This window comes from Gracilinanus agilis, chromosome 3 (assembly GCF_016433145.1).
Source record: "Gracilinanus agilis isolate LMUSP501 chromosome 3, AgileGrace, whole genome shotgun sequence".
In the NCBI taxonomy this organism is placed as follows: Eukaryota; Metazoa; Chordata; class Mammalia; order Didelphimorphia; family Didelphidae; genus Gracilinanus; species Gracilinanus agilis.
This window is the reverse complement of record NC_058132.1, coordinates 454,373,247-454,395,218: the sequence shown is the minus strand read 5'-3', so window position 1 is coordinate 454,395,218 and position 21,972 is coordinate 454,373,247. Positions and strand designations below refer to the sequence as shown.

The 21,972-nt window shown below is 35.0% G+C and overlaps 2 protein-coding genes across 5 annotated transcripts in view; one reads left to right on the top strand and one right to left on the bottom strand.

Annotated features, from left to right (window-relative positions):
- Nucleotides 1-14,786, top strand: part of TXLNG (taxilin gamma) — a 64,885-nt gene extending 50,099 nt beyond the window's left edge. For 3 of the 4 annotated variants that reach the window (XM_044670346.1, XM_044670343.1, XM_044670342.1), the window contains 7 exons: nucleotides 1,186-1,356; nucleotides 4,238-4,432; nucleotides 6,024-6,143; nucleotides 8,347-8,421; nucleotides 9,832-9,924; nucleotides 13,200-13,295; nucleotides 14,250-14,786. In XM_044670346.1, the coding sequence (XP_044526281.1) occupies nucleotides 1,186-1,356; nucleotides 4,238-4,432; nucleotides 6,024-6,143; nucleotides 8,347-8,421; nucleotides 9,832-9,924; nucleotides 13,200-13,295; nucleotides 14,250-14,582 (1,083 nt within the window). In that variant the 3' untranslated portion in view covers nucleotides 14,583-14,786. The remainder of the gene's footprint in view (nucleotides 1-1,185; nucleotides 1,357-4,237; nucleotides 4,433-6,023; nucleotides 6,144-8,346; nucleotides 8,422-9,831; nucleotides 9,925-13,199; nucleotides 13,296-14,249) is intronic. The other variant, XM_044670344.1, reaches the window with a different exon arrangement.
- Nucleotides 14,787-18,990: 4,204 nt separating this feature from the next.
- Nucleotides 18,991-21,972, bottom strand: part of RBBP7 (RB binding protein 7, chromatin remodeling factor) — a 31,292-nt gene continuing 28,310 nt past the window's right edge. Inside the window, exons 11-12 of the mRNA XM_044670341.1 lie at nucleotides 21,152-21,262; nucleotides 18,991-19,481 (exon numbers count right to left, since the gene is read on the bottom strand). Of these exons, the coding sequence (XP_044526276.1) occupies nucleotides 19,413-19,481; nucleotides 21,152-21,262 (180 nt within the window). The 3' untranslated portion in view covers nucleotides 18,991-19,412. The remainder of the gene's footprint in view (nucleotides 19,482-21,151; nucleotides 21,263-21,972) is intronic.

Below are 21,972 nucleotides of genomic sequence, written 5' to 3'. Positions count from 1 at the left end.
TTGCCTTTCCAAAAATATTTACATAGTCTGATTAAATCAAATTATTATTGTGAATTCTTGGTCAGTAAACCAAGTAACTTTTATTAGTGATCAGTCATAAAAATTAGTCTTTTTGTGGCAGATGAAAAATTAATGTTCATCTGAATATGGTTTCCTTTTCTATTGTACCATTATTTGATAATAGCCTAAACAAGAAGTTTTAATAAATGTAAGATCTCCTGTTCTTGACATTATAAGTCTGTTCCTATGAAAAACCACTTCTGGGTTCAGAAAATATTTTATAAATTCTCAAATTATCTGTCTTTGTCAGTCATGAAATTAGGATAAAGTATATCACTTCATTCTTAGTTCTAAAATGGGATAATTTATTTAGTCATAGAATTTAGAGCAATAAATTGACACTTGGCTAAATCTTCCTCAGTTCAACAAAACAAAAGCAGAATCTAAAATTTACAGCCTGTTTTGGCTCTCATTTTACAAATGCTGCCTAAAACCATATAGTAATAAATACTCAAGGAGGATTTGAATCCAGCTATAATTCCAGTGTATTCTTTTATCCTACACTGCCTACTCTTTGTACCTTACTGAATATAGCAATTCATAAAAATTGCTTTATATGCATGAATATGTTGATTCTTGAAAAGGTTCAGCAGTTAATTGACTGCTCTTTAAAAAGAAGTCTTAGAAAAGTGTGATTATTATTGCTTCTGTCTGAGATTCTTTTCACTTCTTTTACATTATTCCTAAAACACAGAAAGTAGGAAAAGATCCTAGGTAAAAAGAAAAGGAATAAAAATTCTAGAGCTGGCAGGAACAGCTTTATAGGTTGACCATTTTTCTCATCCATCTCCATACTTAGACACAGCGTTTTGAGAAATTTAAATTTCCAGCTAATTAAATGATACCAGTGGAACTGTAACTAGGCTTCTGATTCCTAATCTAATAAATTTTTCTATTATGCTATCCTACTACACTTGAAAATATAATTTGGAAGCAAAAATTGTAGTAATGCTTTTATGAAACTATTAAGTATTTAAAACCTAGATTAAATGCTTAAAATAAAACATTATGCTGTAATGTTTCTTATTTTACATTGCTTGTGGATTTCATAGTATATACTCTTTCTGTTACCATAACTAACTTTTTTTAATACTTAATAAAATTTAAGATATTTCTTAATTTCAGCTAGAGGAGAGTAGGAATGTTCAAAAGCAGATGAAGATTCTTCAGAAGAAGCAAGCCCAGATTGTGAAAGAGAAGGTCCATCTGCAGAGTGAGCACAGTAAGGCTATTCTAGCTCGAAGTAAATTGGAGTCTCTCTGCCGGGAACTTCAGCGCCATAATAAGACATTGAAGGTGAGCTTGTGATTTGTACAGTCAATTTCAGAGGACTGTGTTTACTTAGTTGATTTATAGAGTAACACGGGGGCTACTAAATATAACAAGGAAGGCAGGCTGTATATTTTGAGTTTTAATGAAGACTACTAGTTTGATTGGGGCGTATAGTCATACTTTATTTATGTTCTTACATTAGATTTTGAAAGATTGATTGTAGTCTGAGTAGATGACAATTTTATGGTAATGGAGATAATAGTAGTTTTGTCTGTTGTGTGTTTTGCATAGCATTCCTTCTGGATTATAGCAACAAATATTAGGGAGTTGATGAGATTAGAGTGCTATGAAGTCCTGTGCTTTAGGAAATTACTTTGGCATCTGTGTGGAAGATAGTTTTGAAATGGAAGGGCTTGAGAGGCAGACTAATTGCTCTAGTCCAGGTGAGAGGTGATGAAAAGAGGTGATTGTGTGAGTAGAGAGAAGCTGACAGAGGCAAGTGATGTGTTTACCAAGATGGAATCAGTAAAACTTAGCAATTGATTGGTGGTGTGGCTTGATTGAGAGAATGTCCTTCAAACCTAGGATAATTCGAAGGTTGTAACTTAGGTGAATAGATCGATAGTGGTATCCTCAATAATAAGAAGGAAATTTTTAAGAGAAGTCTGTTTTGGGGAAATGGGAATTCTTTTGCCTTTCCTCTAGTCTCTTGCATCTCCATTTCTTCAAACCCATCCTCCACATAGTTTTCAAAAATAATCTTTCTTAACCACAAGTGTGTGATCATGTGTAAAAATGGCAATGACTATTGCCTCTAGGAATAAAAGTTCTCATTTTGGCACTTAAAACCTTTATGATTTGGCAGTAGCCTACCTTTCTAGGATTATTGCCTTTTCTTTCCTTTCATGTACTTTTTTCAACCAAACTGACCTATTTAATGATTTTAAGACTTCAAAATTCCACCATGCCTGGAATGCACTTGATTCTTGAAACCTTTGTGGTAAAGAGCAGGGCTCTCATTGTAGCTCCTATAGGCTCTCTCTCTGTGAGGCATCTTTGGTGCCCTGGGGAATCCCTTAGTTGCCTCACCCTAATCTGAATTTTTATTGCCCTCCTTAACTTATCATAGGATCCAAGCCGAACCTTAAGAGATTATCTTGTCCTGAGATATCAAACTCAAATAGAAACCAGGACCTCTAAACCATATGTAAGGATCCCTATAGGCTGCACATAAACTTAGAAATACATTTGTTTGTATATTCCTTTTAAAATTTATTTTGTCAAATATTTCTCAGTTTTATTTTAATCTGGTTTGGGCCACACTTGAAATGTTTGACACCACCAATCTAGTCTGACAACTTCAGTTTTACAGATGAAGTCACAGGTCCAGAGAGGTTGTGACTTGGCTCTACACAGGTGAGAATGGTAGAGCCTGTATTAAAATTCATCCTCTTACTTTACTACAGCTCTTTCCATTATTATTGTAGGGTACAACAGTCAGCTAGCTCCTTGCCAGGCAGGAGGTAAAGAGTTTACATGCCAGTAGAATATTACCTCCTTGTGGGGAGGGACAGTTCTTTTTTTTTGGTTTCATTTTCTTCCCAGTAACTAGCAGGATCTTAACACAGTGCTTTATACATAGGGACTTTATTTCTGAGTTAAATAGAATCCCTTGGCCCTATATATCTCCCAGTGATAGCTGGGAGTAATGAAATAAGAAGGTAATGCCTACTTTTTTTTTAAGGCTGCTGCCTAAGGAGAAGAAAAGACTTGCACTAAGTTCTCAGGTTCATGAGAAGAATCACCTATCATCAGACCATGTGCAGAAATCAAGGATCATTTTTCTTTATTATATTTTTTTCCAAGTAAAAAATAATTATTTGCTAGGTAGGAAGCATGGTGGTTTAGAAAAAAGAATATAAAAAGTTATAGTAATGCATTCTAATTATATAGATAATTTTTTACTCATCCTCTAACCCACTGTTTAAAATACACTATATTTAATCTTGTTTATGGTGTTGAAATGGTAATTTTAAAATTAATGCCTATTTCCAAGACCCCAACTTCTTGCCATGCTCATCTTTGTCACTCAATTCATTATCCATCACAAAGTTGATAATTATCTAATCAGGTTTTATAATCATATTATTATCATAATATCCTGTACAACTAATATAATTGGTTCTGGAAAATCCAACACTGCATGAGATGGAATTAGATTGAAGAGTAGTGCCATGGGGGAAAAATGGGTTGATTGGCTGTTGTTAAAGCATGATTTTACAACTTGATGGGGTTTGGTTATTAATATATATTAATGATATGACTGTGGTTAGGGCTATTTAGAGAACTATCAGTTGTGTAATAGATAAGGGAGCCAGCCTCAAAGATAGAAAGGCCTGGGTTTCAGTACAGTCTTGAATGTAGTGGCTGTATGACCCTGAGCAAGGCATATAACTTAGTGCTCTAGTCATCTTTCTTCAAAACTATAAGCTGCAGAGAAAGTGCCAACATAAATGATGGGAAAGATTTCCTCAATTTACTTTTACTGATGTGGAACATGTAGCCTCACAAAGACTGACAGTCCTTCACTCTCCTATCCAATGGAGAGGGTTGTCTCCTGGGAGACTAGATTAGGTTCAGTAAGATAGGAAAAGTGCATGATTTTTCAGGTCTTCATTGTTTTCATGTTCATGTCAGATATGAATGAGTATTTTATAGCAGATAGTATAAAAACTATTATCCATGGTGGTCTCTTAGCCTTAGTAGAAGCTGTTCAGTTAAAGTGTTGTGTTTTTTTTTTTTCAGTATTCCTTTTTGCTTTAACTAGGATCAAAATGGAAATGCTTTCTGAGTCTCTTATCAGTACACTTATATACCATTAATAAAAATTGTTTTGGACATAAAGGAAGAAAATATGCAGCAAGCACGAGAAGAGGAAGAAAGACGCAAAGAAGCAACTGCACATTTCCAAATTACTTTAAATGAAATTCAAGCTCAGCTGGAACAACATGATATACATAATGCTAAATTACGACAAGAAAACATTGAACTGGGAGAGAAGTTGAAAAAACTTATTGAACAGTATGCATTACGAGAAGAGGTAAATGAGTTAATAAAATATTTTCTTTATTGCAAGAAATAATTTATTATTACTTAAAATGTGATTTAAACCATTGGAATTTTATAAACTTAGCACTTATGTACTACATACTATATACTTAACAAATATATAAAATAGAAAGAAAGCAATAGAACCAAATTAATGGAATTAAAATGTATATCTGTTAATAGGTGGTCTGAGACTTGTTTGAAAGAGGGTTAGATTAGACTCTTAAAAAATGAGATGTATGGGCAGCTGGGTAGCTCAGTGGATTGAGAGTCAGGCCTAGAGACGGGAGGTCCTTGGTTCAAATTTGGCCTCAGACACTTAGCAGCTGTGTGACCCTGGGCAAGTCACTTGACCCCCATTGTCCACTCTTCCCACTCTTCCACCTAGGAGCCAATACACAGAAGTTAAGGGTTTAAAAAAAGAGAGAGAGAGAGAGAGTTGTAACTCCAGGTTTGACTTCATCACTTCCTCAGCTTTCATAAATAAATATTGTTCATAATATATATGGTGCTTGACCAAACTAATAGAGGTTTTGCCAAGAGTCTTTAGAATGTACTCCAATCTTCCATTTGGATTTTTCTGCCTTGTTTTCATTTGAGACTTTTTTTCTTCCTTTATCTAATATTATGATACACCACCCAAGATATTCACAGCTATTTTGACTCATAGATCACAGCTATTGAAACAATGAGTTAAAGAAGTACAAGCCTTGGGAGTACAGTAAAGAAGTACATTGCCACTTGGGAGTAGTAATGGCCTTTGATTAACCTTCTTGACCACTCACATTCTTGCCATAGAAGGCAATGACAGATAAGGCAAAGAGTGAAGTCCAAAGGGACAGACAGAAAAGTTTCCAATGGAAGGATACAGATAGTGTTGCCAATTTGTTGGTCATTATGGCTCAATTATTTGCAGTTATAAATGCAGTTTATCTACAATGTTTGCTTATTAAGAAGTTAGATTAAGTATTATAGCATTTCTAAGGCTTATGTGAGGCATTGTGCTCAAATTTAAAAAGCAGTTTATAACTGCCCTGTTAGGATAGAGTAAACTATTTTAATATAGTGTAGAATGATTAATAAGACATTTGGAAAGTTTAGTAGAGAATGAAAAACACCCATACCCTGCCCTAGATGGGAATATATTATGAATTTGCTCAGTGATTTAGGTCACTTATTCTTTCCAGATTTAGACTGAAACTAATTTTCAATTAAATCAAGTGTAGAAGCCAGCAATCTTAAGAACTGACGTCTCTGGTATCCATTTAACTTGTTCAACAACTTCTGTACTTTAGGCTTTGCAGTGGGCTCTAAGTGGAGGGTCCTGCTTATTTGGGCCTCTTTGGGTTCAAAACTATACATCAGTTTCATGTAAAGCAATTTGTCTATTTGCAAAGGCAAAACGCAAAATTAGTCATTGCTTTGCAAGTTACACTAATGTCAAGCATGATTTAATAGTAACTAAATCAGCACTATAGGAAGAGTGTATTTGACATTTGTTTGGTATGGTATATAACAGTATATATTATTAAAATATACATTAATATTTAATAAGTCACAGTTATGAAATTCTTTTTCTATAGCATATAGACAAAGTTTTCAAGCATAAGGAACTACAGCAGCAGCTTGTGGATGCCAAACTTCAGCAGACAACACAGCTCATAAAAGAAGCTGAGGAAAAACATCAAAGAGAAAGAGAGTTTGTAAGTTCTAGGGATTGGGGAAGTGGGGTGGGGTGTGGTGGTAAATCTCTTCCTTCATTTGTAATATTTGTATTTCAGTTTTAAGTTATTTGGCATAACATTTGAGGAATGTTCCTTGTTTTTCTACCATACAGGTGAATTGTATAGGTATTCTACCTCTTAATATGCTACAAAGTAGCTAGTTCTATCTTGTTTTATTAGAAAAATTTTACCATAGTACAATCTATTAGAAAAATATAAAAGACCCCTGTCAAGGCTATTTTTATTATATTTATAAGGCTTATAAAGTTCCCATGTTCTGCTCTATGCTCTATGGTGGTAATATTAACATTTTTTTCTTGGTGACATCATGTTTTCCAAAAGATTTGAATTAAAATTCTCCAATTTTCAAACTATAATTACTTTATTTAATGCATGAAAAAACATGTATCAAGTGCTTACCCCTATACCCTTTGTCATGCTAAGAAACAGGGATACAAATAGAAAAGGAAAAAAATAGGTTCTGCTCTCAAGAAGCTCATTCTCTAATTAGGGGAAATTTGTTATTAACTTTCTACGAAGCCTTGGTGAGAAAAACAAGGATTTAGAAGCCTGAGGGTTACCTTGGAGGTATAGGAGGCCTGAAAAATTGTCATTTTTCTATTCAGGAAGGGGTCTTAGAAGGACAATTGAGACACAAGTTCTCCCACTGATAGCTGTTCTACCTGGGCCACCTAGATGGGATCTGAAATGCCTTTTCTTTGCAACCTGAACTTCTCAGGCCTCATGGGGTTGAATGCAAAGGCATATTCAACAGTAAATATACTTTATTGGGTTTCATCAAGTTGGAGTCCTCCCTCCCCTGGTGCAGATTAAAGATAATAGCCTGCATTTGGCTATAGAGGAACAATTCACCCTATACCAAACTTAGTGGTAAACCTCTGCATTTAATTAAGGTGGTCCTTACACAACAGTTATGTAGTACATTACCAAGTCTATGCAAGAAGCTTTTCCTGCTACCTGGATCTATTTGAGCTTGTGTCTTCCTTTAGAAACTTAAGATCACCTTGCAGTACTTCACTGGCTATTGGTATTTAGTTTGTAGAGACTCTTGTTCTAAGAAGGGCTTCTTTGATAGATTAGAAATGTGAGTGTTGTTCACCAAACTGTGTCAGACTGCTCCCTACCTTTTTTTTTTAAACCCTTACCTTCTGTCTTGGAGTCAATACTGTGTATGGGCTCCAAGGCAGAAGAGTGGTAAGGGTAGGCAATGTGACTTGCCCAGGGTCACACAGCTGGGAAGTGTCTGAGGCCAGATTTGAACCTAGGACCTCCCGTCTCTAGGCCTGGCTCTCAATCCACTGAGCTACCCAGCTGCCCCCTGCCCCCTACCTTTTGCATAAGAAAAGTACATTTTAAATATCTCATCTTTAAAAGGGGAGATCCCATATTCTGATGGTTCTGATGCTTTAGTTAGAAAGTTAATAACAAAACAAAATTCCTTTTAAGTCGGATATAATGAAACTTTTCATGGAGCAATTGAGTGACTTTATTAAACCCTGAAGAAACTTTCTGCGTTATCAGCTAAGAAGCATCTCTCCGAACATGCTTTTATTTTCTATCTTAGGGAACTGGGACATAAGGAGAAGTTACTTGTTCAGAATCTAAAGCTAATTTGCTCTTGAGTGAGGTTTTCTCATTCAATGAGAAAATAAATACTAGAGACAATTTCGTGTGCAAGAATGTTTGTGTGAAGTACTATCATCCTCATACTGTTGGTTAGACTTCATGAGTATCCAATTTAAAGTAACATAGGTCTCTTAGTAGCCTTAAAAGAAATGCAGAATTAATTTCTGATGGCATGAGCACCAAAGCCCAGGTAGTCAATGATTAAAAACTGAACTATTTGAGTGAGGAAGAAATATGGAATGGCAACAAACAACCTACATTTGATTTGGCCCAAAGAGTTCAAACAAATGATATAAGCTATATTAGTAGTAGAAATCAAGAACTGATCAAGGATTTCACAAGTTCCATTATTATTTCAGTGATCATCTAGATAAAAGATAACGGGTTAAGCAAATGAATAGTTATATCTGAAGATGTAATTCTTCCTTAAAATATTTAGGTATATTGAGTTTTAATTTTTATTTTATAATATATGCCATTTTATTCACCTTATTTCAGTATTAGTATTGCCAGGGTGTGTTTCTATTTTTTCCAGTTGTTAAAGGAAGCAACAGAGTCACGGCACAAATGTGAACAAATGAAACAGCAGGAAGCACAACTCAAACAGCAGGTAACTTGGAAGAATTCATGAATGGTAGGCTAATTTTTAATATAAAAATATTGAGCAATAGAGAGGAAGATGATCCATACCTGTGGTTGCAAGTTATCATGAAGTTCATTGCCGGCCCCGACTATAATTATGACATAGGCATAATCTGTCTCTAGGAGTCAGGGCAGTTTTTTCTCTCTGCACACCCTTCTTGCCTATCTCACACCCTTGTGGTGTCCTGTTTCTTATGTTTATTTGGCTGTCAACAAATTAGTGTTCACTAAACTCTCAAGAGTTAATTACTAGGTAAAATAGGGTCTTTTCCCTGGTGTCTCCTTGCATTTTTATTTTAAAAGTGGACTCTTGAAGATTCACAAATCTCCAAATCCCAAAGGAATGAAAGTAGTAGAATTGATATTGTGGGATGTAGTCATATTTCTTAGGTCTTTCAGTGACAAAAAAGGTGTGGCAGGCATATAACCTCCCTTTCTCCCAGTTACTTGTTTTGCCTGCTTCTCAGTTCGTGAGCCATTTCCCAGAATGTCATCAGAAAGCATAGATAGATAGCTTCTCTCAGTCTCTCAATTCATTCAGTTTGGCTAAAGATCTCTGGGTAGGGATAGTTAGCTAGCAGATGCCAGCTCCCCACTAAGAAAGAAGGTAACAAATGAAGATTTGGTATGGCATTACCAGTTTCTAATTTATGCAGATAGAAGCAGAAAGTGGAACCTTGTTAAATTTCTCCTCTGCTCCCCAGTTCTTGGTACAGTGCTAGGTACATAGTGGATGGTCAATAAATAATCTTTTGGCTAATTGTAAATTCACACCAATTTGTACAAATAAGTTAACAGGTATAAAGATTCGTCCATTTTCTCTGTCCTACCCTTACTCGGCTTCTCTGCTTCTGAATTCTTGCTAGGAAAGATCTTGTCTTCGTTCTTACTATATAAATTTTGTAAGCCTAAAACAATTTTCCTTAGTTCATTTGGGCTTTGCTTCTTGAGGATTAAAGTACTTAAACATCAAGTGACAAATCATTAAGAAACTTTTGGAATTTTTGAGTTATAAATATTGCTAATAGGGTCACTAACAGAAAACAAAACTGCTATATGAACAGTTGATACTTTGTTGTGCAACATTTGTTATGTTTGACTTTAAATATATGTGTGTATGTGTATGTGTGTAATGGCATTTCAATAACTGGTTGCCTAAATGGGCTCTGATTATATATGGGTTATATGTAATTCTTGGAGTATCCAACGTTTGGGATAAATTTTGTCTCCTAATTAAGGAGGCATATAAAGTCTCATTTTTGCATAATATTTCTTATAAGACGGAAATAATGTTTAAACTTTATTGCTTCAGGAAGCCTTTGTCTAAAAGCACTTTTTAATCTGAGACTCAGAATATTTAATATTTTTTTCCCTATAGCTTTCTCTTTATATGGATAAGTTTGAAGAATTCCAGACTACCATGGCAAAAAGCAATGAACTTTTTACAACCTTCAGGCAGGAAATGGAAAAGGTACTAGCAGGATTTTTAGTAGATTATTAGGTTTAACTATCCCCCAGACACAATTTATTTAAGTTAGTGTTATTTTAACTGATTATAGCTTGTTTGGACATACCTAGTTGTGGATGTCCGTTTTTTATATTGATTTACATATATCATTTCAGTGATGTTTTACATTTCTGATCTTTCATTGATAGTAGCTCTCAACATTTACCTGACCGTAGCCCATACTTAAGTGGTTAATTAATGATCTATTAACACAGTTACAATGCACTAAGGGGGCTCCTTATGGAAAAGAGTACATCAGGGAGAGCTTGAGTATTTCAATTAATTATATAATTTGATGTAGAAAACACATAGTACATTTGTATTTTTACAATGGTTAAACTATGGTGAATGATATGGACCTTTCAGTATAAAAGTTATTTGTAAATTATTCTCATCCTTTTTATTGCTCCACCAACATAGGGTTTTGTTCCCTCCCTCTCTGTTTCCACTCACCCCCATATGCCAGCACTTGTAGGAATAAAGAAAAACTAAGAAATCTGTGACCCAGAATATCATTCCACAATAACACATTACACCTCATACCCATTAGAATGGGTAATTTTGCTTCAAAAGTTATGGTTTCCTCATAGTACAAATCAACATGTATCTTCACCGAAACACTCATTACCCATCATCATCCCCCCTTTCTTTTGTACTGGTTATGAACTAAAGTATGAGTGTTGCTCCTGTTGATGACCAAGAGAATTTGTTTGCACCAGTATTTACCTTTTGGTTCATCCAAATGTACTACGAAGATGAAAACAAAAGAGTTTTACAGTCAATTATTCTGCCTGAAGATCCTTTGAACCTGGGTAGGCAGAGGGATTTTCTCTTTCTAGTCCAGAGACCTCAATAATGGTGATAATATGCCATTTTTGACTGCAGTCAGTACCACAGTGAAAAGCAGTCACATCAACTTTAAAAAAGGGCAGAAAACTTGGCCTTACTTTAAACTAGAAGTGAGGATTGTATTTGAAAGAGATATACAGCTTATTGGTGTTTTAAAAAAATAAAAAACTTTTAAGAAATATATTTGGATATCTCAGTGAAGTTATTTATACCTTTTAATATATTGAAAATCAATTGAGTCCATCAATTTGTAATGTTGAACTTTGAGCATTTTATTTTAGAAAGGTTAGTTTCAACTTATACTCAGGATCTGTGATTAGAATGTGGAGATTCTCTGCAGTTCTGTAAATTACAGTTCATTTGTGTTTGCCAGTCTTGTTGTGTGCCCTGTCCCTAGATAAGTCTTAAGAAGAAGAATACCAATAGTTTGCCACAGAGGCTCCACCCAGTATGCTGAGGGCATTCTTCAAATTTATCTTGACATCACCATACCACTGGAGTATGTGGGTTGTCCATTGATTATCCTTGCCATATCGTAAACCTTTATTTTTCCTAATTGCACAAATGAGGACTTTTGTATATTAGTAAGGAGATGTGAGGATATTAAAGCTAAGAACCAGTTAGTTGAAGTATATATTCCTTTTTAATTCCCTCCAAAACAAAGGATATTCTGGTTAACCTTTTTATAATGGCCTTCCTAGTTTTCCCTCACCTCTCAATATTGACTTTTAAAAAATAATACAACAGTCAGTGGCAAATTTAATTGTAATGTAGAACTCTCTTTTATCTTCCTTTCTCCCAGTTAAGTACTCTTTACTTTAATTGGTCCCTACTATCATCTAGTGGGATTTTCATAAAAGGGTAGGAAAAAAACCCATTATCTTTAAACTGTAGTCGTTTGACACACTTTTAGTGCACATAATGTAAATTTAGACACACATGTATTATTGTGCATGTAAGGTTTCCTTTGACATTCAACAAAGCATTTTCATAATGTCTCTTCCCTAGTACTATTCTAGCTGCTACCACAGCAAGTTCATAGTAGTCCCTCTGTTATTGGCTGTTCAGTTCAGCAAACATTTAATAAGCACCTACTATGCCCAACGCATGGTGCTAGGCACTGGGTATTTAAAAGATGTGACCTGGGAAAGAAGGGAGGGGGAAGGATGGTTGTGTGAACAAAGGCTTGAGAAGAGGGCACGGTGTAAATGAAAGATCAGTGAGTCAGTTAATTTATTAAGCTCTTAAATGACTACTTTTTGCTAGGCACTTCTGGGGATAAAAACACAAAAATTAAAATACCCCCTGGAATATGATTATATGAAGGATTGAATGAGCATTTATTAAGCATTTACTATGTATGTAAAAGCACTGTGCTAAGCGCTGGGGATACAAATAGAAAAGCAGAACAATGTTGTTCTCAAGAAGCTCACATTTTAATAGTGGTGTGAGACAAAACTGGTGAGGAATCTTGGAGACAATTAGTAAAGAGTTTTAAAAGCCAAGAGTTTATACTCAATTCTGAGGAAGAGCCACCATAGGTTTTTTAGTAGAGGAGGAGTGAAAAGATCACAGCAATGTAAACGAAGAGTTGGTGAAAGGATAGAGAATCAAATTAGGATTGTTGTAAAAGAAGTAGATAAAAGGAGTCAGCTTCTAGAAAGATTGTCTAAGTAGAATCAGTTGGCATCTAATTTGCTGTGTAGAGTGAGGATAAAAAGATGTGTTCAAGATCACTATGAAATTTCTTGTCATGGCTTGGAAGGATGAGGTCATGAGATATTAAAACAATGTTTAGCAGGTTTTGAGTCACAAATTGGAGAACATAGATTGGTGAGTAGTAATTGTTCAGAAGGTAGTAACTGAAGCCATGAGGTCACCAAATAAGAAAATGAAGAAAGTTAACCAAAATAAATTCCTGTGTATTATCAGGAGAATGAAGGAACCAGTGAGATCTCAGAGCAGAAGTGGTTGGAGTTATATAAGAAGAGTGTGTAGTATTCCCCAAACCAAGGAGTAGAAGGGTGTCAAATCAACAAGATAGATTACAGAAGTGGGAAAACCTGAGTGCTGTAAAGAAGTATATGTATGCAGTAGTTTTAGACAATAGGCGTTGGGGTCATGGAGGGATTAAAAAGATAAAGGAAAATATTTGAGAAAAATCAGGGTTGCCAGGAATGGGTTTATTAATACAGGGGACAAATATTGAGGTATGGGGGATATGTCTGTGTCTTAAGATTGGTAGAAGTTTTTTATCCTTTTCAGAATTGGGGAGAAGTACACAGGAAGAAAATAGCTGAATTATTAAGACTTTTAAAATTCTTCACTTTTAAGAATTAAAGCCATAAAAATTTGTTGTGGTCAGTAATTGTCTATTGAATAATTCTCAGATGACCAAGAAAATTAAAAAACTGGAAAAAGAAACAATAGTTTGGCGTACTAAATGGGAAAACAACAATAAGGCACTTCTGCAAATGGCTGAAGAGGTGAGTACAGATTATTAGAACTATTATGTGTGTTCATTAATTCCTGTCTTCCACATACCTACCAAAGTCAGGCAGAATTTCTTCACTGCCTAGGAATCTTTCTCTGTCCATAGCTATATAGTTATGTTTTTCTTTGGACATTGATGAGTACGTAAATGTTAATTATACTTTTTCCCCCAGTTATGTCATCTTATGCTCCTTTGAGCAAAAGTATTTAAGCTTGTTTTAATAATAGTTGATTGCGTCCATTCTTATATAGGAGTCATCTGATAATTAATTCCTTTCCTTCCCCTTGCATTTTGTAGAAATACAAATTAATTCTAGGTTAGCAGCAAGTAAAGATCTCAACAAATGTTTTTGCCTTGATATAGCCTCAGAAAAAGAAATCACTTTTTTAAAACAGGTGAATAAAAGACTAAGGGGGGGGAGGGGGGGAAGTAGTGGAAATATTTCTTTTATATACCTATCATTTTGTGTGTATGTGATAAACTTCAGGAAAGTTACAATACAACCATGTCCAACCATATTTTCAAAATTCATTATTGGAGGGGAGGGAGTGAATTTAAGTTAGCTCAGTACATGTGAAAAATAAAATTTGCCAGAATTGATTTTGCTGGTTCCTTCATTCTCCTAAAAACACACTTGAGTATGTCTTGGTTAACTTTCTCTATCCATTCTAAATAACTCTAAAGTGCTAAATGTTTTAATGTTGGAATTGAAGCTCTCTCTTTTAATGCTTAAATTTTTGAGATGCAAGAAAATATTAATGCTGGCTGTATAAATGTAAATTGTACTGTTAAAATTAGGGTAGTGTCTATTATTTGGCCACTTATAAATAAGGTGCAACTACAACTTTCTGTGGGGTTTAGATGGTACTTCTAGGACTTAAGAGCATAAAATTCTAATTTGGTATTTAACCTATTTAGATAAACCCTTTGTTGATTTTATTTATAGAAAACTGTTCGAGATAAAGAATACAAGGCCTTTCAAATAAAACTGGAGCGATTAGAGAAGCTGTGCAGGGCTCTCCAGACAGAAAGAAATGAGCTCAACGAGAAGGTGGAAGTCCTTAAGGAACAAGTTTCTGTAAAAGAAGCAGATGTAGATCAAACAGTGCCTGTGTTACAGCCATGCACTCTTCTTGATTCCCACAAAAAGCTGAAAACTCCCTCTAAAAAAGAAATTGGGATTTCCGTAGAGGCTGAGCACAATGCAACAGGTGAAGGCGATGGTTCTCAAGAGACTGTGTCCATGAGTTCTGTTCCTGACACTGATTCAGTTGACTAAAATGAAGTGTAAACACTGTATTGAGAGATATATTTTGTGTATAACTTTCTCTGTTGGTGGTAACTATTGGCTTTGTGGTGAAAAATTTCTTACTTTTTCTACCATATCTGTATTTTCTTAGAACTACTGGACTTATGTGGTACAGGAAGCTGCCTAGCAGCTTTGAATAGTTTTAATCTATAAATTTTCCACAACTGTGTTGCACATCTGCCTCATTTTTTCCCCTCCTTTCATAAGAATGCATGTGTGTGTTGCCTTGTCCATTTTTTCTCTGTCCCTGCCCCTTGCACACAAAAAAAAACATAAGATTTTTGTTAAGGGATACATACAGGCTTACCATTAGCAGGACTCTGTAGTGGTAACATTTCCTTAATATGAAGATACTATTTCCTGGTATAGTAATGTAACTTTTCACCCTCCAAAAAAAAAAGACAACATAATTCTTAGAAGGCACTTCTACTTAATAGCCTATGAGAATTTCAAATCATCTCCACTAATATGTGAAAGGAAGATTCTAGAGTTGGGCAGTAGCAAGATTTTGCAGTGGCCTGGCCTGTCAGCTTTGTGAAACATTAATTTCATTTGAATGGATTGGCACTGTTCTATGATTCTAAAAATTGTGGCATAGCATTTACTTGATCATGAAAGATTTACAATTTAACTTGCAGAAAGAAGGCTGTTTAATGGGTCTAACTGTAAAAATCGTCATTAGGCCTGTTTATAATGAGTTGACCATGGTGGTACCAGGTTAGAAATAGGGAACTATAGAGAAATGGTGAAATATGGATATTGCAGGTATTATGCTAAATGTGCACTGTCCTTTACTTTAGACAATGCTTGGTTATACATTGTTAAGTGTTTGAATCATGTTTGATCCCTTTGAAGAGAAAACTCAAAAATATTATTTTAAGTTACCATGTCTATTTTGAATGGGCAGAAAACCCTCATCCTCTCATCAAAGTTGCAACTTTAAAAACCTGCATGTTAAAGTAAAGGACCACAAGTAAAAACTACACTATATGCAAATATTCCAGGCTTATGCTTCCTATGAGTTAATACCAGATTGTTATATGATTTTTTAAAAAATATATTTTAAAGGGAATAAGCCTCAAAACAAGAAAGGCTAGGACCAATATTTTAAATACCAGAAAACCAGGCAGTGTGTGAAGTAGCCAGGTATTAATAATGCAAATTATGCCCAAGTCTGTTTGCTTATTTCTTATTTTGGCTGCTCTCATTCTCAAAGAAATGCAAAAAAAACATCTTATTCTTTGGTACTTTATTTCTTTTGCACTTAACTTGAAGAGGGATTTCCAAACCAAGCACATAACTCCTGATTCTCTTTGCTTACATGTCCCATTTGTCACAATATGCTCATCAGCATATTCATCAGTTCAGATTGCACTGATGAAAGATTTGTACTTTTTCTCATCCATTGAGGTCATGTAGATCTCTTCCTAGAGTAAGGTTTTAAATTTGATGCATTGTTAGCTCATACTGCTGGACAAAATCTTTAAAAAGGATGTACCTTAAATTGTAACAGCACAAAAGAACTCTGCTCTGTGCGGGTGAGAAATGTTCCCTTCAGTCTTATTTGCACAGCTTGTCACAGTCAAGGTTATAAGCTTGAGGAGGGAACAAGAGGAAGGTGGAGCTGGCAGGCTAGCCTCTATACTTTAAATACTAATCATGTGAAAAAACCAAAGGGCAAGGCAGCATAAGAATCCATTCATATCAAAATGGCTTGACTATAGTGTTAGAAATGAGGCAAATTCAACCCATTTGGTTTTGGTGACACTGAGCTGCTGTTACTAGATCAAACGTGGGACTTGTTTCATGTAACAGAACAGCCTACCTTTAAATTAGGACAAACAATGTTTAACCAGTGGAAGATGTAGCTGGACCATTTCATAAGCTAATTGTTTATCTTCCATAAAATTCTACATGGTGCTTGCTTTGCGTGGAAGATAGATTTTGGATTTGTTTGCTCATTTTTCAAGGGCTTTAAAGCAAATGGTTAACATATGGTACTTTTCCTACCTACTATGTTCACTTTAACTTTCTGTACTATCAAGATGTTAAAAAGAACAGTAGAGTATTTCCAAGGACATTGGATTTCCTTTATTTTCTCCCACAAGCCTATCATCTCCCAACAAAAGAAACAAGTAGGCTTACTGACTAGTAGAACTCCCTTGTGTCTTCTTCAATCGATGATTTGCAGGTCTAGTAGTAGCAGCAACTTAAGACCATATAGTTAGTCCTTTCAGTGACTGCCAGAGAGGCCCCTAGTACATACTTTAAAATGTTATTATTCATTTCATTTAATTGCATTTCTTGCACTATCATTGAGTTGAGGTGTGGTAGTCTATAATGATAATGGCCTCTAAAACTGGATCAGAGACCATTTCATCAATAGACCACAGAAGTGTGTTTTCTGATTTTGAGAAGCATTTTTTTTTTCTTTTTGGTGTATGCAAACTGTCCTTTTACTACATACACTTACACCTGGTTGTTACAGTTCAATTCTCAGGTGTTGCAGAAAATCTACCTCTTTTGACTGTAGATGGAAATAACTGTGAAAAAAAAGTGATGCAGAAATCTAGTTTGTGCTAAACACTGCTTTATTTTTACAACCCATATCTGCTTTCATGAGGAAAAGAATTGATTAATGAACAGGCAGTCTTGTTTTGCTTTTCAAAGACATTTTGTAGAGATTTTTCACTAATGTGAATCTGATTTTATCTACTCAATTCTGTATAGATTAAGTAAATATGTATGCTTAATTTAACAGACTCTGTGTTTTCTTTATAAAACAAGGTTTAAGTAAATGAGATGGTATATACCTATAGATGTGATATATATGCTGTAGCTAACTGTTTTACTGCTCAACAATACTGTACCCTGATACTACTTCAGTTATTGGTAAGAGTTGTAGAATTTTTACAGAAGCATAGAACTTTGGAGGAAACCTGTAAACATGTAAATATGTTTGATTTAAAAAACAAACAACCCATACATTAGTTAATGGGCTGGGCTGAGGAGTTTCTGGTAACATTGGACTTAGACCAGTTTTGTTGCCCAGTTGCCAGGTCACTGCCAATTGTCCTGCAAAACTTCATACTTAAATACCTTATAAAAATGAAAAAGCTTATGTATGTCATGCCACTAGCTTTGGATAGGATTAGGATGGTCCATAAAGGGAATCTAGATAGCCAGAAATGTAATGGTTAAATTTAGTGGTTGGACTTAAGTTCTGCAAACATATTTACCTAATTAGAGGGAAACAGAGAAAAGGCTCCTCCAAGATGGAAGCTAGGCTCTCAGGAGCTACACATTCCAACTCTGCTACTCAGTTGCCCTAGAAAGTACATTTCATTCTATATACCATTGCTTTTATCCAGTCTGTGTAAACAGATAATTTGTTCATATGTTGACTATGCAGTTACGTCACCTCTTTTCCTGCACATTGGAGAAAAGCTATCCTAGCCTAAAACCACCCAATATTTGAGAGCTCTAATGGTCTCAAAAGCGAGTTCTAATCGTTTTGGTGGAGTAGGTTTGGAGAGTAGGAAAAAATAATTTTCTAAGGCCATGTAAGTTTTTAGGTTACAGCTGACAGCAGAAGAAATAACTACACTCCTGACACCACAGATAGGGAGTCAGGTCCTAAAACCAGGCACCATTCAAATCAGAACACACTGCTTGCTTATTGCCAATGACCATATTTCATAGTTACTTTGAGAATTAAAATTCGTGTCACCAGGGGATTCATTATTTTACACAACTGGAATACATCACATTGTTACTTTGAATAACTGTCTTTATGATTAGTCCATTTCAGACATTTCAATAGGTATGAGATGTTAACAGGTACTAATTTAGTTGTAAGTTAGTTTTGTCTACTTAATTCCAGACACAAAAAGAATGCCTACTATTTTGGATCAGCAAAAGCTTGGGCAAAAATTCACTATAGGCAAAAGAGGTTCAGTATCTTCTGCAAAAATGAGAACTAGGTCCCCAAGGCACAATGACCTATAATTTGAGTTTGCCAATCAATCAGTGTAGAAATGAAGTAGGTGTCTTGGAACTCAGTATTGGTTCCAAAGCAGAAGAGTATATTGTTGTATATTTGGTTCATTCTAAAGTATTTTAAAAAATATTTGAATGCCTGACCCAGACGGTCAACCCAACAAGGATTAATTGTGCCACATTTGTCATTCTGTGAACTCTTTTAAAATCCCACCCAGTTTGTTAGAGCTTTTTTTTTTTTTTTTTTTTTTGGTTGTATAGCTTTTCCTTAAAAGATTTCAAGGTCATTATGGCAGACATTCAACACTGAAATTGTGTTTCATGATTTTTACTCTTTTTGTTGTATTGTGTGAATAAACAAACAAAACAATTTTTTTCCCAAAAGATTTATTTATGCAAAGCCAATCAAATGTTTTGAAAAAAAGTAAAAAGCTGTTTTGCTTATAGGGGAAGAGGGGGAAGACACATGTATACTGGAAAAATGAATGAAAAGCTGGTACCCTGCAACTTATGTTTCCATCAGACATGCTGCTGTTTAGGAACATTCCTGTTTTCCCAAATACTGAAATGTTGTAATAGCTCACTTCAAAAGTGCTGAAATAATCAGGGATAAGGAATGCTTATAATTCAATACAAGCTTTTTTTGCGCTTGAGAAATCAAGCATCCATGTAGCATTACATTCAATAAAAGATATTTTGAATGTATAGTAGTCAAAAACCCCAAAAGATAATTTAAATGAATGTTAGCCACTTCACAAATATCCAGCAATCTTTATTTCATCTTAGACATAAAAGGTTTTTTTAGGATCCTTGACCCTCCAGTTCTGAGGCTGCTATATCTGGTTCTTCATCATTGTAAATATTTTCAGCCTGGGAAATAATAATTAGAATTAAGTTTACAAACAAAACTTGACAAATCATCTAAAAACCTTAGGCAAGAAGCATATAATCAGAATGGGAAGATCTTGGTAAGTGAAACCTAAGTGTTACACTATTTCCAATGGTTTTTCAATAAGCAAAGATTTTTAAAATAGTAAGAATGAAGAATTTCTAAGTAATACATTTTCCTAAAAAGAGGTTTTTTTTAAAAAAAATCCCTATCTTCCATCTTGTATTGGCAGAAGAGTGGTAAGGGTAGGCAAAGTTATGTAATTTGCCCAGGGTCAGAGGTCTTGCTCCAGGTCTAGGGATCTATCCCTATTTTTTTTTTTTACTCTATCCCTGTTTTTTTTCCCTCCAAAAGCATAATTATATGTGTTTGTGATGATCCACTGTGGAATGGTGACTAGAAATCTGGTCTGAGAATATCTGGGTTCAAGACCTGCTTCTTGACTGTTTAACCTCTTGGTAACCATCCCCCTAGTTTATGTATATGTATGTTGTAAATCTGGGAGATTCTCTTCCCTCATTCCCATTTTAATTATAAACCTCCATGGGATACCTAGGAAACCAAATAAAGTTTAAGTTTTAGTGAAGATTATTCTCTAGGGACAAAAAACTGCTTTCCCCCAGAAGCCTGTGCCATTAAGCCTCACTCAACCTTGGGATCAGGCACTGTGTGGGTGGCAACGGTATAGGTTTACTACAGTAAGCAAGTACACACAGCAGTAAGAAACCTTAAGCAGCAATTGACATGCAAATGAGACAAGTCAAAGACCAACCAATCAGAGACACCAAAGAGTCAGAAAGAAGTGGTTAAGTATCCCACAGCAAGCTCAAAATGGGGATGTGATCAGATTTTAAAAGGTCATATCACAAAGAGACTTTGTGATAGTTCTTTGCAGAACTGTAAAGGGAAAGTTCTTTTAAGTTAAAAACCTTAAAGACCATAAAACACAAATAGTTTTCACATTTAAGTTTTTCTCAGTAAGAGACAAGAAAAATGGTAGAATGGGTAAAAATATTTACATCAAAAAACATGAAAATATAAGAGTTAGTTATATTTATATATTAATAGACCCTGGTTAAAAGACGTGAAAGTTTTTTCAAAGAACCCACAAACAAAAATGGCTACATGAAACATGCCCTAAAACCCAAAGGATGAGAGAAAATGTCCATCTCCTTTGACCCAATTTGATCCCAATCCAAGGCAAGGAAGTAGAAGCATACACTAAAAAGAATATTTATAAAATAACTGGACATGAAGATTCTGCCTGAGGGACTAAACTAATTGTGGTAATTATGGAATGTTGTTCTGCTGATTTGATTCATATCAAATATGAATACAGAAACATGCAAAGAGAAAAACTTTTCAAAATGAATTAAGCAGGGTCACGAAAACTATACATGCTAACTATAACTATGCAAATGGAAAGAACAGCAATTAAAAAAAAAAAAAAAGGAATGTTACATAAAAAAACAAAAACATTCCCATTGAGGTAAAAAGTTAAAATCACAGCCATTTTCCATTACAATAACATTGGCCCCCAAATAGTTCAGGTGTTTCTATATTTTTTAAATTAAAACTTTTCATTTGAGACCTAGATACAGATTAAGACCACCCAATTAGAAGAACGAGGGTAGTTTATAGCAACACTCACCATTTGCCATATCTGCATGATGTTATCTTCAGAAACAGAACAAATTACCCAAGGCTCATTGGGGTTCCAACTAAAATCTGATATCTTGGCAGTGTGTCCTCCATGAATAAACTATCAAGAATAAAAATATTGGTAAAGACATGGGAGATAAAAAAAGCTGTTTTTCTCTAACAGGCTGTATAATATGCAACTGCCTCTCAGACATCTCAGTATCAGGTCGTTGTTTTAAGTTAAAGCTGTCATTACTGTCCAATTTAAGATCCATCAGGAATATTCCTGTTTATGTTATTACATCAGGGTGTACAAGTTAGCTAGAGGTTCTTAAACATTCTCAAAAGAAGATGCTTGCCATTTTGCGCTAAATATTATCTCCCTATTAAAAAACTTGCCACCAAGCTATATTTAAACATTCAAAAGATTTCCAGCTAACATGGTAAAAGCTTCACATTCAAATGCCCTGTGAATCAAATACTAAATAAATAAATTCTCCTAAAGCTCCAGGAGCTTCCCTTTGTTGTGTTCTGACACCAGTCTGCTCTCACTGTTTAGCCAGTACTTTAGGAAGGCAAGGCCTAGAAGATGATGAATTTGGAGTTGAAATGGACTACACGGGCCAAACAGTCAACCTAGGCTGTCATTTCTGAGATGATACATGACTAGTTTTTAGTTATGTTGATGTGGAATCTAGAAGCCCCCAAACTTGTAGCCAGAAAGATTTGATGAACCCCAGTTTACTTAGCTGGAAGGTGAAGGCCCTGGGTTTGACCTTGTCTATGATGGTTCTTCTCTGAGGGAAAAGTCCAACTTCGTAAAGGAGTTTA